Raw genomic sequence first — 15,374 nt, forward strand, 5'->3', positions numbered from 1 at the left:
TGGATAGAGAAACGCTGCCAACTTCCATGACCAACGTTGTTGCCACATATGGCAATGAATTTTCTCCTCCTATTAGTTGAGTAAGATCCAGAGCTATGAGCATCTATAATGAAAGATATTCTGATGTGAAATGTCCTACATATTATCAGAAGCTATGGAATTTCTGTGAAATATCCCCTCTCCTCTATATTTCACTGGTGTAGCTGTCAAATTATAGAATCATAGAATGGTAGGGTTGGAAGGGACCTTTAGAGATCATAAGTCAGTTAGCAGGTTAGAAGCAAAAAAAATTGAAGAAAGGCTAGCACTGCTAATTTTACATACTATTATCTTTGCTACTTTTGGTTTAGTTTATGGCAGTGAGCTATTAACAAGGCATCGATTAACAAGGCAAGCAGCAAGGAACAAAGCAGGGTAGCACTCAGATAATGTAATTAGAATTTTAAGGGTTGCTTGGATCTTGGTCAAGTTGAGAAGAAAAAAAATACTAAAAGGCAAAACAGTCAGCTACTTAACCACAGTAAGGCATTTTGTTACAGCAAGAGTACATGATGTATTGATCCATAGCAACGATAAGGTACTTCATGCTCAGATATTTCCTTGAAGAGAAGCAGGAATGTGGTCAGGACAGAAAACCAGACTTCATGATTTTGAAGTGGACCCACCAGCATAACTGAGGCTTCTTAGCCTTTATCTGCTATGACGCTTTTTGCTGTCAGGAATGGAACCAATCCCAAAGCACATTCAAATGTTTCATTGCTTTTTTGGATCTTCGTGCTACAGATGAAGACAACTCTTGCTAAGTATCTGCTTCTTGGCAACTTCCCCGTTCTTTAACTTGCTTTGTCTGCTTCAGTTCTAAGAACTTTATATAAACACAGTTCTAAATCTCTCAAACTTCCTCTCATCTTGCATCAGTTGACAGAAATTAACAGCCTACAGTTGCCTTCCATTTACATCATTTTGCTTCCACAAAGGTTAAAATGGGCCTCTTGTGCTATCTAATAACTCTGCAGTCAGCAGCAGTTTCCCTTGATGTTCATAACTGAATGTCACTCCCAAAACCCACAACACAGATAATGGGGATGCTGCTACTGAGTTCAGAAGCTGATTTTATTTGGACCTAAAAGGACTCCTACCTATCTCCTGACAGAGAACTGTCTAATAACATAACAAAAGGTTTACTCAGCACCTTTATTTTGCAAACAAATTTAACAAAGTCTGTACTTCTGCCACCTCTGCCCAGTAGTGCAGTAGTTGGGCTCAAGTACAGAATTGTAACTATTGAATAAGAACTATGTGTTTGTAGCAAGCTCCAAAATGATGTATCAGTCCAAAGCTTTGTCATCTAGGAGATACAGAAACCCTTCCCAAAGCTTCAGGGAGATCGGTTAATGGATGTCAGTTAAGTCTGTTTGTAACCACATTTGACAGAGCTGGATGGATGACAGAGACAACATTCACAATAATATTTTTGATGTGCTCCAGCCTGAATTCTATTGCCAATTTGGAGCATCAGATTACTATGAGTACAAGATGATAGGAGAAGGTGATGACTCTGGATGCTACTGTGGGGGGACAGTTTGCATGTTAGAAGAGCTTATGTTACCATTCAGATGCTGCAGATAATTTTATTAAATGTTTTTGAAAAAAACCCCAACAAACGTTACTTCCTTCAAATATTTTCAGTTTAACCAACTGGGTCTCTAAAAACACCTTCTCTGCTCTCTGTTTCCCCTCTTTGGCTTCCTCTGATCCTTAGTAGTAATCACTCCATACTTGTGTTATGATTACAAGGTGTAGCAGATTGACTACTGTAAGCCAAGTGTTTGGATGCAATATTTCTCCTGCCCTGAACTACATGGGCTAAGCCCTTCCTTTTATTCCTAGAGAAACACATGGCTATGCTCTACGCTGCATCTGCTTTTGTAGTCACAGAAAAGCATGATCTTCAAAAACACCTGGCATGTATCTGTAGCCTCCTACATGGGAGGCTGCAGCACTTGTACTACAGCTCAAGCCGGCCAGAATATCTGCCCAATGACTGCTGGGGGACCTGCAAAATGCATGTTCTGTGAAGGCAAGCAGTCCCTGCTTAGAGAATTTGCCTCCTGAAACATTGCTGCTGTGCTGAACTGGTGCTTAGACACTGAAAATATAAACAACTTCCTACTAAAGACATGGTACTGAAGAGAAGCAACTGAAATCACAGAATCACAGAATGGTAGGGATTGGAAGGGACCTCTAGAGACCATACAGTCCAACAACCTGCTAAAGCAGGTCCACCTAGATGAAGTCGCACAGGAATGCCATCCAGGTAGGCTTTGAAAACCTCCAGAGAAGGAGACTGTGCACCCTCCCTGGGCAGCCTGTTCCAGAGTTCTGTCACCCTTACAGCAAAGAAGTTTTTCCTTAAGTTTTAGTGGAACTGTTTATGTTCCAGCTTTTGTCCATTACTCCTAGTCCTATCACTGGACGCTACAGAAAAAAGTGTTGCCCTCCTGTGCGGAGTACTTTGGCGCTTCAAAGATAAGTCAGTTCACTGATTTACAATTGTTTATGATTCCTGCTACATTCTCATTTAATGTCTAATTCTATTTTTACAGTGTACAAAATAACCTGATGAATTAAAGTAAAATAAATATCAGTTGATCAGAAGGGACAACCAGGTCAACTTCAATCAAGTTATTCTGAAGAGCATGGGGAAACACAAAAATTCAAAAATTAAGAAAGAGATAACAAAGCTCCAACTCCTGATGCCAACAATACATTGTCAATGGGAAGATGCAGTCCTGGTACCTGCCCACAAGAATGCCAGCAAGATAGGAGAGGCACAGATTCCCTTCCATTCAGTGTTGTTGTGTTCTAAATATGGCGTTACATCTAGAAAAGAAGAAAAACAAACTGGAAGCAACTAAAATGAAATGGAAAAAAAAATGAGAAAGGTCCAGAATAAGCAGCATGTAAGGAAAGGCAGAAATAATTGGATGAGGTTTTCACTTGAAGACACAAAAAATGGAAAACACTTTCCACTTTCACTGTCAGAAATTTGTGCTCCATTTCTGATTTAAATTCCTGTGCCTTCAGTTTCTCTCCAGTGCTGTTTCTTATAGTTTTTTTCCATTAAATTAAAATGCCACTCAGTACCCAGTGGTTTTTCATTGTAAGGGACCTATAAAGTGTAATCACCTTTACACTGTTTTTAATAAACTAAATAATCCTTGTGTTAACTCTTAGTTTCAAATCATTTATCATCTTCATGTAGTCTACCCCATTTTCAACGTCTCTGTCAAAATGTATAGCTGCATTATATGCAGTGTTCCACTAGCTGGCTTAAAATACTAATTACTGGGAGAAAACTACCTTTTAACTACTCTTGATTCCTCTTTTTATACATTCATGAATGAGATTAGCTTTTTTCACTTCTACATCCTCTGGCATTACACCTGCAGTTGTTCACTGACCTCAACTCTTTAGCTAAATGTTCCAGAACACAATTTCTCTGCTTATAGACTTACATCCACTGCATCTAGATTCAAGAAGGTCACTATATTAAAAACTGTTTTGTTTCAGTCGGTCAAAGACACCATGTGTTCCACTGATTCTAAGTGTGACCTTCAGCCTAACACAGTGCACAGTGTTAGAGCTGAGCTACAGGGCATAGCTTCTAGAAAAATATCCAATACCCTTTTCAAATGTTCACTTAAGAATTAATGAACAGCTCGTAGCCAAAGATTAAACTTGTTTTAGGGGACAATTACTCTTTGCATTACTGCCAGTCTGAAAATGAATAGCTTCAACTTCCACTGGGTTTTGTTACCACTGTCAGCTTCAATTAAGCTATCTGGTATGTTATTATATTTCCACACGGATCTTGTTCAAGAAAACAGGAAACCGTGAAAGGAACATGGCAACAGACAATAAGTTGCTTTCTGTTATGAAGTGATTATTTGACTCTGGATAAAGAGAAAACTTTAGGAAAACTTTTCAGATCTATCCTCTTTAGGAGAGCTTAAACATAACTCTTAACAGAAATAGAAAAATCCCTACGTCCTTTCACTTGCCCGGGGAAAAATATTTATTCTAGCATGTTGGAACAGTGTAGCAATATCTGACGTTCCCTTAGCAGCAGAAACAGTCTTTGACCACTGCCCAGGCCACCGCTTTAGGCTTAGTGGAAATCAGTGTCATCTCCCTCGATGTCGTGCTCGCTCTGAGCATCGAAGTGTTCCCAGAAAAGTACCACCAAAAGACACAGTCCTTGGCAGAGAAGATACAGACGAGGCGCTCTCGGCCTCTCTTCGCTTCAGCTCAGGGTGCAGCTCTCTCTGGTACAAAGCCAGACAGCATGCGCCCAGAGCCAGCTGCCCTCCCTGCGCTGTGCTCTGCGGCCGGGCGCCGCAGCCGCGGCTGCTGCGGCAGGAGGTGGATCCCTGGGAGGCGCTGACCCGCTCACCCCCTTCCCTCCTCCCCGCTCCCGCCCTTCGCGGCTGAGGAGGCGCCTGAGCGCGGCGGCATCTTCCCGCGTCTCATCGGCAGGAGGAGGAGCCGCCGCCGCCTGCGCGGAAGGTAAGCTGCGAGGGAAGGGGATCGTCGCCGCCTGCGCCCCCACCCCGCCCCTCCCGCCTTCCCGCGGCAGCGCCCTACGCGCCGCCTGGCTGAGGGGAGCGGAGAGAGGCGCGGCGGCCGAGCTCGTCCCGCGGGGCTCCGGCCGATCGCCCCGCCCCGCCCCGCCCCGCCCCGGCAGCCTGACCACCGGCGGGGGCGGCGGGGGTAGCGGGCGGGTGCTTATCGCCTGTGTCTGGCGCCGTTGGCTGCGCCCGTGCGGCGGGGTGGGCCCGCGGCCTGCGGCAGCCTCGGCTCGAAGCCCGCCTGTGTGGGGCTACGGGGGCTTCGCGGTGCCACCGTCCAGCCACCCCGCTCGTGGCCACAGGTGGGGAGGGAGTAAGGGGTGAGGAGGGGTGCTGAGGCCTGTGCCGTGTTCTGTGCTCCGGTGTGATGCCATGTTCCCCCGGGTTGCGTTTCCCAGGCACCCGGTTTATAAAAGGCTATAAAAGCACAGGGTGTGCAAGTTTTGTCAGGAGTTAAATTTGCATGGCGTTGGAGAGCTCTGTCCGCAAGTGTGTGAGGAGGTGTGAAGCTCACAGTGTGCTAGGCGAGCCTGTCTGGATGGATAGTTACAGTTTTCAGGATGGGAAAGAGCGTTTAGGAGACGTTAATATGTGGGACATGGGAGGATGGCGTTATATTTCCTTGTGGAGGTGAAATTTCTTATATGGGTGGATCAAACAAGAGGGCACAACTAACAAAGAGATTTCATGCCAAGTTATGAACTGATTAAGGTCTGTAGACAGTTGTGTTTGTGCACTCTCAGAAAGCATTTGGGCTGGAATAATGTTGAAGGATGTGAAAACAGACATGGGGTAAGGAAAACATGGGCAAATAATGATCCTGCCTAATGTGGGCTAGGAGAGCTTAACCTATCCAGGTATAAGAAATAAATGTGACAGAATGACGTGTGATATGAATAATGTGATGGACTGTAAAGTAACAGGAAGTGGTTGTGAGGATAAAAAGAGAGTCAAGCGTGTCAGTTGCTTTGAGAAAAGAGAATTCTAAGACCTTTTAATGGTGTCCATCATACACCAGAGGAGTTGGATTTTGATAAAGGTACCACTTACTGAGAGATGCTATCAGAAATAGGCCACAGCTGTATTTCTTTCTTAGGTAGAAAAAACAGCATCATTTGGAAAGGACATAGAGCAGTCCAGTTGTTCTTATATACAGCTGGTGTAAGGTTACCAAACAAGCACTAAATTGCCTTAGGCTTACTCTCAGTAACTAGTCTGAGAATTTCTGAGAAGTGGTGGTTTATTAATCAAATTGTGATCTTGGATCACATTTTGAAATACATTAAATAAATAGAAATAAAATAGAGGGCTAAACAGAGACAGGTTTGAAATTCTCAATTTTAGAAGGCCAGACTGAAAAATCAGGAGAAGTTAGGTGTATTAGAGTCGTATGGGCCTTGGAATCAAAGAAGGTATGAAGCTCTTTTATGCCAAGGTTAGAGTCTGTTTGGAATTTATGTCCAAGAAATGATAAAAGGTCTATTGAAAAGAACCTTTGTCTCAAAAAGGATTTTGGGAATAAATGTTAAAAAATGGATGGATAAGCAAAGAAAAATATGAAGGATGAAATGGAATCCTAAAGTGAGCATTTGCAAAAGTAATTCTGAGTTGATTTTAGGCTGAAGCTTCTTTAATCAGGTAAGTAAAAACAGGAACAGAAGTAAGATCACTGAGTGATAAAGTTGAGGTAAAATAACCTTGGCATCATGATGCATACGACCTGTTGCAGTTTGGAGGCAGCTACTACAGTGGGTAGGTTTATTCTTAGATGCTTAAACTGATACTACTAAGAATAACCTTTTACCTCTTGTTTTTTAAGAGTTGGGAAACCTCTGTGTGTTATGTCTAATCCAAAGCACTTGTCACTTAATGTTAGTCAGTTCCGGTATCAGAGGACTGTTAAAAAATACCCAAATGGATGGTTACACAGTCAGAGGAAGCAGACTGACTTTTCTTCCGTATGTATGTTATATTTATGTTGTATCTCTTCTATAACACATGATACCTTCTTATGCAGATAGATATAACTATACAATTTAAGCAATTGGAATTCTCGGCTTCAGATATGTAATACCTGTTGTGTGAGTGTATGCATATATTTATATATTTTTAGATATGCATTTATGTGTCTGTATTTGATGTATTGTATCCAGGCAAGTTCTGACTTTGTGTCAGGGAGAGATTGCACCCCAGACCCAGGCACTGTGTGCTGGGCTCATGGGAAGTGCTCTAGCAAGTGGCCAGTCTTACAGGGAAGTGTAGCTTCAGCGAGATTCATGTTAGAGCCGTGATGGTCATCGTCTTGATAAAACTTCTCTCAACATGTAACCTCCTTAACTGTAGGCAGGAGCCCTTATCCATAGACCAAGGCTCCAATGCACAGAACAACTGTGCTAGGAAGATGTGGTTTGGTAAGGCTTAGAATGTTTTAGCAGATACGTTTTATAAGGTAAAGCTTTTAGTCTCGCTGAGGCTAGAATGAACTTCCTTGAACATCTAAAGAAGTGGTTAAAGCTTAGAACTTAGAGACTGTGAGTATTTCTTCTTTAACAGCAGACCGTGAGGTCAAAGATCCAATAGCTAGGCCTGAGCTAGGCTCGGTGTTTGGCAGGGTCAGGTAACTACAGACTGCTGACATTTTAGGCTATATCAGATCTACTGAGTGGAGGCATAACAACATGTGTGCCTTTGTGACCCGTGTTTCTGTGAACGCAGGGTAGTATTTAGGATTCCACAATCACAGAAGGGGTTCTTACCGGGCAACGCTGTTCCTGTGGCATTGAACTGATGTCCAGTCAGGCTCCCACCTGCAGGAGCAATGCCACCCAACATCTGAAGCTTCCATGTTGGTTTGTCCTGAACAACTTGATGACCTGTTAGTTTCTTAAATTCTTAAGAGCTTTAATAATTTCTGTACTAAGACTCTTTAAGTTTCTAAAGATACAATATCCATTTCTTTCACTTATTTTTTGCATTATTTGGAATTATTTTGTTCTCTTACATAGTATTTTTAATAAAATTCTTTTCAAACCAAATTTTTTGAATAGTTTTTTTTCCTAAAGCTGGTTCCTCAAACTCTCACGTCAGAAAGTCAAAATGAAGAACAACCTTCAATTTTACCAAATCAGTTATATGATAAATTAGATTTTACATAGCATTTGCAATAGACAAGAGCTAACAGTTGCATCACTTGTAGTTTATTATGTTTGTGTGTACAGATTACAGGAACTGAAGTATCTTTAGAGTTTGACTAACAATTCAGCAAAGAGAAAGATTTTTTTTTCGAGTCTGTTTTTTGGTTTTTTTCTTTTTTTAAATCTTATATCAGCCACATTAAAAAAATAGAAACAAATGTTTTTCTTCAGCATCTCAGGTTAGGTTTAGGTTACATTAGATGATGTTAGGTTAAATTTAGATACAGGAATGACGTCCTGTTCCCAAGAGACTGTCTAGCAAAATGTTTGATTATTTTAAATGCATTTCAGGATCTAGAGATAATGCTCATTTTATTTTCTTTTTATTACTGTAGAAGGAAACCACAAATTATGTGAAAATGACTCCAGCATTCTCCTATAATGCTTTTCAGGACTGGATGTAGTTCTTGCATTGTTTCCGTTATCTGAAACACTCCATTACCTTCAAAAGGAATTTTTGTTCTTCTAGGACAAAGTGAAAATATATTTTGATTGACACCTTCTTACCAGTTTTTTTAGCTGCTGGCCTAGACATTTCAGTGAGTCTATCAGAGGCATAATTTTACTGTAAACTTCACTAACATTTCCTAATCTTCCTATTTCTGTATTTATTAGTTTGCTACATAGTTTCTCTTTCCTGTCAGTTGTAGTTGTCTTATTGAAATCCTTATTTTTTTTGTTAAGTAGATGGATAGTCGAAGCTTTAAAATTATTTTTTTAGAGTGGCTGTAGAGTTCGTAGAATGAGAAAAGAATTTGGGATTGTTTTTATTTTCTTCTGCTTTAAACCTTTTCCCTCTGGTGAATGATGAAAAGAAAAAACTATTTCACCGTGAGGGTGACGGAGCAGAGGAACAGGCTGCCCAGGGGAGTTGTGGAGTCTCCTTCCTTGGAGGTCTTCAAGACCTGCCTGGACATGTTCCTATGCGACCTGATCTAGGTGACCCTGCTTCTGCAGGGGGGTTGGACTAGATGGTCTCTAAAGGTCTCTTCCAGCCCTTACCTACCATTCTATGATTTGATGATTCTATGATGCTTTTTTTTTCTGTCACTTTCACTCTTGTTCCTTGTTGGTAAACAGTACACCATTTTCCATCGCTGACAATGACAGAGAGCAGCTCTGAGGGTGAAAAAAAGTAATTGGAATTGCAGAGAAACAAAGAAGCTTAATACGAGCAGTGATGATTTTATAAAAATTAAATTAGTTAAAAGATCTTCCTAGCCCAAAACCCCAAGTTGTTTTTTAGAGGTGAGGGAAAGGTGTCCCAGGAGTCTAAGTACATTTTTTTAAAGCAGTTTTGTCAGGACAGAAGTTTCACACCAGACCCTAATGCTTATTTTGAAACCATTGGAGAGTTGAAAAGTTGTGCCCTCCGTTTTCTTTCCCATCTTCTCACTTCTGTCAAAACATTTTTCCCTAATGTATTTTCTCTTTATCACAGGGGAGTTGAAACTGTATTGAAGAATAGCGCTAAGCATGAATAGCAGAACAGTATTCACACTGTCTTCCTTGTATTTTCTGTGCTTGTGTTTTCTATTGTGTCATCTTTGTATCTTATCCTGATTCGCTTTTGTCTTTAGACACTGATTTCTTTTTGGGGGTGATGATGTTACTAGAAAAACAAAACAAAACAAAAACGCCCTTGTGAATAGATTTCAAGCATCTAGCTCCATTACAGCTTATAGAAGACTTCAGTGGGGCCATGCTGGAGATCCATCCCTGGAGCAGTCAGGTGGAATTGGATGTCATGCCAAAAGAGAGGTGGTGTATGACAAGATGTTGGTTAAAGTTTTGTGTCTGGAGATTGAGACAATAAAACTCTCTTAGCTCAGATAATATAAGAAAAAACTGTTTCACTGTGAGGGTGCGGGTGAGGGAGCCCTGGCACAGGCTGCCCAGGGGGGGTTTGGAGTCTCCTTCCTTGGAGGTCTTCAAGACCCGCCTGGACATGTTCCTATGTAACCTGATCTAGGTGAACCTGCTTCTGCCGGTGGTTTGGACTAGATGATCTCTAAAGGTCCCTTCCAACCCCTACCATTCTGTGATTCTATAATATCAATTAGAAATTTATATAGCAGTTACCTACCTTGCAAGGTCAAGGATATCAGCCTTTCAGACTGTAAATACTCCAGTCTTTCAGAGTTTCTTGAATCTAGCCTCTAACTGCATGGAGATTTGCTCTTGCAATTAATAGGCAGCCAGTGGAGCTTGCAGATGGAGCCAAGAAGTCACAGCCTGGTGTCAAGAAGCAGGAAGGGAAGAAAACTATGCTTTCATTGGAATTAATAATTTTTCAAACAACTACTTACTGTTTCTCAAGGCCTGTAATATTTTGGTAATGGAAAATGCTGCATCAATGGAAAAATGAATGACAAGCCGAGTTCTGTCAATTTATTGTCAGCACTGGATGGAGTAGTAACATTTCACTGTACAGGAAGAAGATAATTTTTAAAACAGCCTTCCTAGAAAGGGAAATGTGACTTGTTCAGTAGGAATAACTGTTGACAATGTTATTGGTCTGTCCTTTCCTGCAAGATCATTTGAATACTTTAGCATCATTTCATGACTTATGCAGTGGAAGACTGCTGAGAAGTCAAGAATCTCAGCAGTAAGGATCCTTTCCTAAAGGTTTAGGCAAGTCTCTTTTTTCTGTGGCTTTTTCCTCCTAATTTTTCCTGAGACTGTGATTAGAGTCCTTGGGGAAGAAGCTCCAGACAGACCTTTGTTTCATCAGATGAGATTAATACACACTCAAATTAAGTGAGAGGAAATAGTAAGTGGAGTTCTGAAAATTTTTGTTTGTTTGCCAAGTTCCTAGAGAGAGACTCTACAATAATATTTACATTTTCATGAATCAGTGAACCTTGTTAAATATTTATGATTAAATGATCTTGGACCTTTAAGGAGAACTTGACTGTTAGAACTAGTCTTCAAGTTCCTTAATCTTATCTGTACTGCAGAAGTCTATGTGCCTTACCCAAAGATCTGTCATGGTCAGACTGTAACGAGGGTTGGAACTTTCAAATTCCAAAGCCAAAACTCAGACTGTATGCTGTCCAGTTTCTTAATTGTACTTGGATTCCAAATAAGAGATTTGTGAGTGTTTAATATAAATATTTCTGTATTAAAGTGCTGTGCACTTCCTCAAGAAAGAAATATTTACAACAATAAAGTTTTCTCCTTTAGATCTACATTTTAGAATTATTTTTTTTTGGAAACAGAGCTTTTGGAAATGTATATTAAGTTTTAATACAGGAGAAATATTTCTTGCTATGTATTCGGAGTTTTATGTAACAGCTAGCTATTTTTAAAGTAAGGTTTCTTAGCAATTATATGCAATTATATTCATTAAATTAAATGATATGTGTTAAATCATTAACATTTATATTTCATGTATTCTTTATCCTTGGCCTAGGTCTTATGGCATGAAGTCTTACATAAGAGGCATGTCTAATAGTGAGTCAGGTAGTGGTATAAAGCTACATTTGATACTTCTTTTAGTGTACTATTCCTCTGAAAATAACTGAGAAAAATTGAAGGCTAGAGCCCTTCTGGAATTAAATTTAGACAGGGAGGTTAAGGACAGTAATAAAGCATTTTTTAAGTACATCAGCAGCAGAAGGATGACGAGGGGGAATGTGGGCCTGCTGCTAAACACAGAGGGTGCCCTTGTGACCAAGGATGCAGAGAAGGCCGAAGTATTGAATGCCTTCTTTGCTTCAGTCTTTACGGCCAAGGCGGACCCTCAGGAAGCCCAGACTGGCAAGGATAACAGGATGGCCAGGACAGCAGAGGACTTGACCTGGGTGGAACAGGAAGAGGTTAAAGACTTGTTGGCCAAGCTTAAGGCTCATAAGTCAGTGGGTCCTGATGGGATGCATCCAAGAGTGCTGAGGGAGCTGGCTGATGTGATTGCTAAGCCTCTCTCTATCATTTTTGAACAGTCATGGATGACAGACAAGGTGCCTGAGGGCTGGAGAAAGGCCAGTGTCACGTCAGTCTTCAAAAAGGGCAGGAAGGACGACCCAGGAAAGTACAGGCCAGTCAGCCTCACCCCCATCCCTGGAAAGGTGATGGAATAACTCATCCTCAATGTTATCACTGAATATAGGAAGGATAAAATGGTTATCAGGGGGAGTCAACATGGCTACACCAAGGGGAAATCCTGTGTGACCAACCTGATAGCCTTCTACGAGGACATAACTGGCTGGCTAGATGAGGGGAGAGCAATGGATGTCATCTTCCGCAAGGCTTTTGACACTGTCTCCCATAGTATCCTCATCAGAAGGCTCAAGCAGTGTGGATTGGATGAGTGGACAGTGAGGTGGATCGAGAGCTGTCTGATTGACAGAGCCCAGAGGGTGGTGATCAATGGCACAGAATCGAGTTGGAGGCCTGTGGCCAGTGGAGTTCCACAGGGATCAATTCTGGGGCCAGTCTTGGTCAACATCTTCATCAACAACCTGGATGAGGGAATAGAGTGTACCCTCAGCAAGTTGGCTGATGACACCAAACTGGGAGGACTGGCTGATTCCCCAGAAGGCTGTGCTGCCATTCAGTGGGATCTCAATCGGCTTGAGAGTTGGACAAAGAGGAACCTCGTGACATTCAACAAGGACAAGTGCAGAGTCCTGCATCTGGGAAGGAACAACCCCATGCACCAGTACAGGCCGGGGATTGAACTGCTGAAGAGCAGCTCTGCAGAGAGAGACCTGGGAGTCCTGACTGATAAGCTAAATATGAACCAGCAATGTGCCCTTGTGGCCAAGAAGGCCAGTGGCATCCTGGGATGCATCAAAAGAGTGTGGCCAACAGGTTGAGGGAGGTTCTTCTCCCCCTCTACTCTGCCCTGATGAGGCCTCATCTGGAGTCCTGTGTCCAGTTCTGGGCTCCTCAGCTCAAGAGGGACAGAGAACTTCTGGAGAGAGTCCAGTGCAGGGCCACCAAGATGATCAGGGGACTGGAACATCTTTCATGTGAGGAGAGGCTGTGGGAACTGGGGCTGTTCAGTCTGGAGAAGAGGAGACTGAGAGGAGATCTTATTAACATTTACAAATACCTAAATGGTGGGTGTCAGGAGGTTGGGACATCCCTTTTTCCTATAGTAGCTAGTAACAGGACAAGGGGTAATGGGATGAAGCTGGAACACAAAAAGTTCTACTTAAATATAAGAAAAAACTATTTCACCGTGAGAGTGACAGAGCAGTGGCACAGGCTGCCCAGAGGGGTTGTGGAGTCTCCTTCCTTGGAGGTCTTCAAGACCCACCTGGACATGTTCCTATGCGACCTGATCTAGATTGTCCTGCTTCTGCAGGGGGGTTGGACTAGATGATGTCTAAAGGTCCCTTCCAACCCCTACCATTCTGTCATTCTGTGATTATATGGTTTGTTTGTTGGATGTTACTCTGCTTGTAGTCAGAATTTTACAGACATTTAATTTTGATTGAAGAGAAAACAGATTTTTAGCATTGGCTGAACTAATGTACCTCAAAAACAATTCTGTGTACAACTTTCTCACTTGTTGAGTGAAAGAAGCTTGCACAGCTTCACAACTGTTTACTCCTTTTTATAGTATTACTGAAAATGTAGTTGCGTGGCTTTGTCTTAGGAAATAATTTAAGGATAGTAGAGTTGTGCAAAGTGAAATCTGTTTCTATTGGTAATGCATGTCATAGAAATTATACAAGTAACTTACCAGGTTTGCAACATTTTCTGAAGCAGAGTGAATATTTCAGCAATTCTCAGTAAACCTGAAACGACTCAAATGTTTTTCTGACATTGTTTTTCAGAATGAAACTGGAATAAGAGCATTTGAAGGCTTAAGCCAGAGATGGAAAGCTCTAACGAGTGTACTTTTTCTTTGCTGAAAGAAATGTCTGGAAAAATTATGTCAGCAAGATTCAACTTTTATAGTTACTGACATAAAAAGACATTGAAGTCTTGTGTTTGATAATGCTTCTCCCTTTGCAGTCAGCCTGATTAATTTTAATACTTATTTTTTTAAAAAACACTTTGTCCAAGAATTATTTTAGTTAAGAATACCTAAAGAAGAGGAGCAGAGTCTGTCTTAACTTGTCACTATACAGTTGAATATAAACCTCAAATTGTCTGAGCTTTGTATTTCTTGTTTTTTCACCCCACAAGCAAATAGTTCTGACTTAATATAGAATCATGGAATCATTTCAGCTGGAAGAGACCTTTAAGATTACCAAGTCCAGCCTTTGTCCCAGCCCTATCAACTGTTAGACCGTTTCCCTAAGTGCAGCATCCAACAGTCTCTTGAACACCTCCAGGGATGGTGACTCCACTACCTCCCTGAGCAGCCCATTTCAATACCTGACAACCCTGTCAGTAAAGAGATTCTTCCTCATATCCAGCCTGAACCTCCACTAATGCATATAAAGTGTGTTTAGGTCTGTAAAATGTTGTTGTAGCAATATGATATGGTGATTTTAACCACAGTTCTGTCTTTGCAGGGTGACACAAGCACAAATCCATATGGAGGATGAATCTCCTCCATCTCAAGGAGTCAGTGTCAAGGTCAGAGTCTGAATTTGTATTGAGAATTGCACACTACTCTACTCAAAAGGATGAAGCTTAGTCTCATTTAGCAGTAGCTTAGGACATGTTGGTAGCTTTCAAGATAAACAGAAGACCAGAGGTATAGGTATAAAAATCATACTAGCAAAAGAAATGTTTAGTGATCCACAAAATATTAGACAAACAATAGATTCATTTTAATTAGGTTGTATTGTTCCTTTGGCTTACAAGGCTCATTTTATTTGGTATTAAGTTCTAAAGTTAATTGTTCCAGCCTAATGTTTCAAAACAAATGCTAGAATTAACTTATATAGCATAATTTGAGACTAAAGCTTCCTCCCATTTTTCTCTTTTCTTTGAACTTTCTGCATGTAAAACTTAATGAAACATCATTCAGAGTCTGAGATTAATGATGATGCCTTTTAAGGTGATCTGTATGACATGACTGGATAACCATCTTTCCTATTGATTGTTGAAGTCAAATGTAAATGTTGTAGGAATTCTTGAGACATAATTGATACACCTTTACGATAGGGAGCTGCACCATACGAAATCTCAAATGCTGGTCTAATTCTGTCTGTTATTACTTTGTGCAAGATAACGAGGGAACTGATCACATATGAGACATTAATATTGGCAGGCTGATAGTTAAATCTGTTTTTCATATTTTGTGGACAAAATATAATGTAAAAGAGTTGAAGGGGAGAAAATATGGAAAGTTGCAAGAATATCTCTTACTGAGTTGAATATTACTAAGAATTCCCAAGACAACATTTAGATGGTGAATATTTTTGTTCTGATAAAATTTCCTGTTATTTCTTTCATTTAAAAAAAAATCAGTATCCTAACTGTATCCTCAGGTGCTTTTTACAATGGCAGTTTTGGTTTATTCCTTTGATGTATTATTTTAGCATTAAGAACTGCTACAGTTTGGGTTTTGTTTAACTTGTTAATTATGAGAGTGGAACATGAATGCTTTTTAGAAAGAGGTTACAGAAATAAACCTTTT

General features: G+C 40.9%; 1 protein-coding gene across 4 annotated transcripts in view; it reads left to right on the plus strand.

The window, feature by feature from the left end:
- Positions 1-4,494: 4,494 nt before the first annotated feature.
- The window catches only part of LOC104550607 (RCC1 and BTB domain-containing protein 2), a 36,876-nt gene continuing 25,996 nt past the window's right edge, over positions 4,495-15,374 (plus strand). For 2 of the 4 annotated variants that reach the window (XM_061994646.1, XM_061994671.1), the window contains exons 1-2: positions 4,495-4,569; positions 14,302-14,365. In XM_061994646.1, the coding sequence (XP_061850630.1) occupies positions 14,324-14,365 (42 nt within the window). In that variant the 5' untranslated portion in view covers positions 4,495-4,569; positions 14,302-14,323. Of the gene's footprint in view, positions 4,570-14,301; positions 14,366-15,374 lie in introns of those variants that run through there. The other 2 variants (XM_061994655.1, XM_061994663.1) reach the window with 2 other exon arrangements.

This window comes from Colius striatus, chromosome 1 (assembly GCF_028858725.1).
Source record: "Colius striatus isolate bColStr4 chromosome 1, bColStr4.1.hap1, whole genome shotgun sequence".
Classification (NCBI taxonomy): Eukaryota; Metazoa; Chordata; class Aves; order Coliiformes; family Coliidae; genus Colius; species Colius striatus.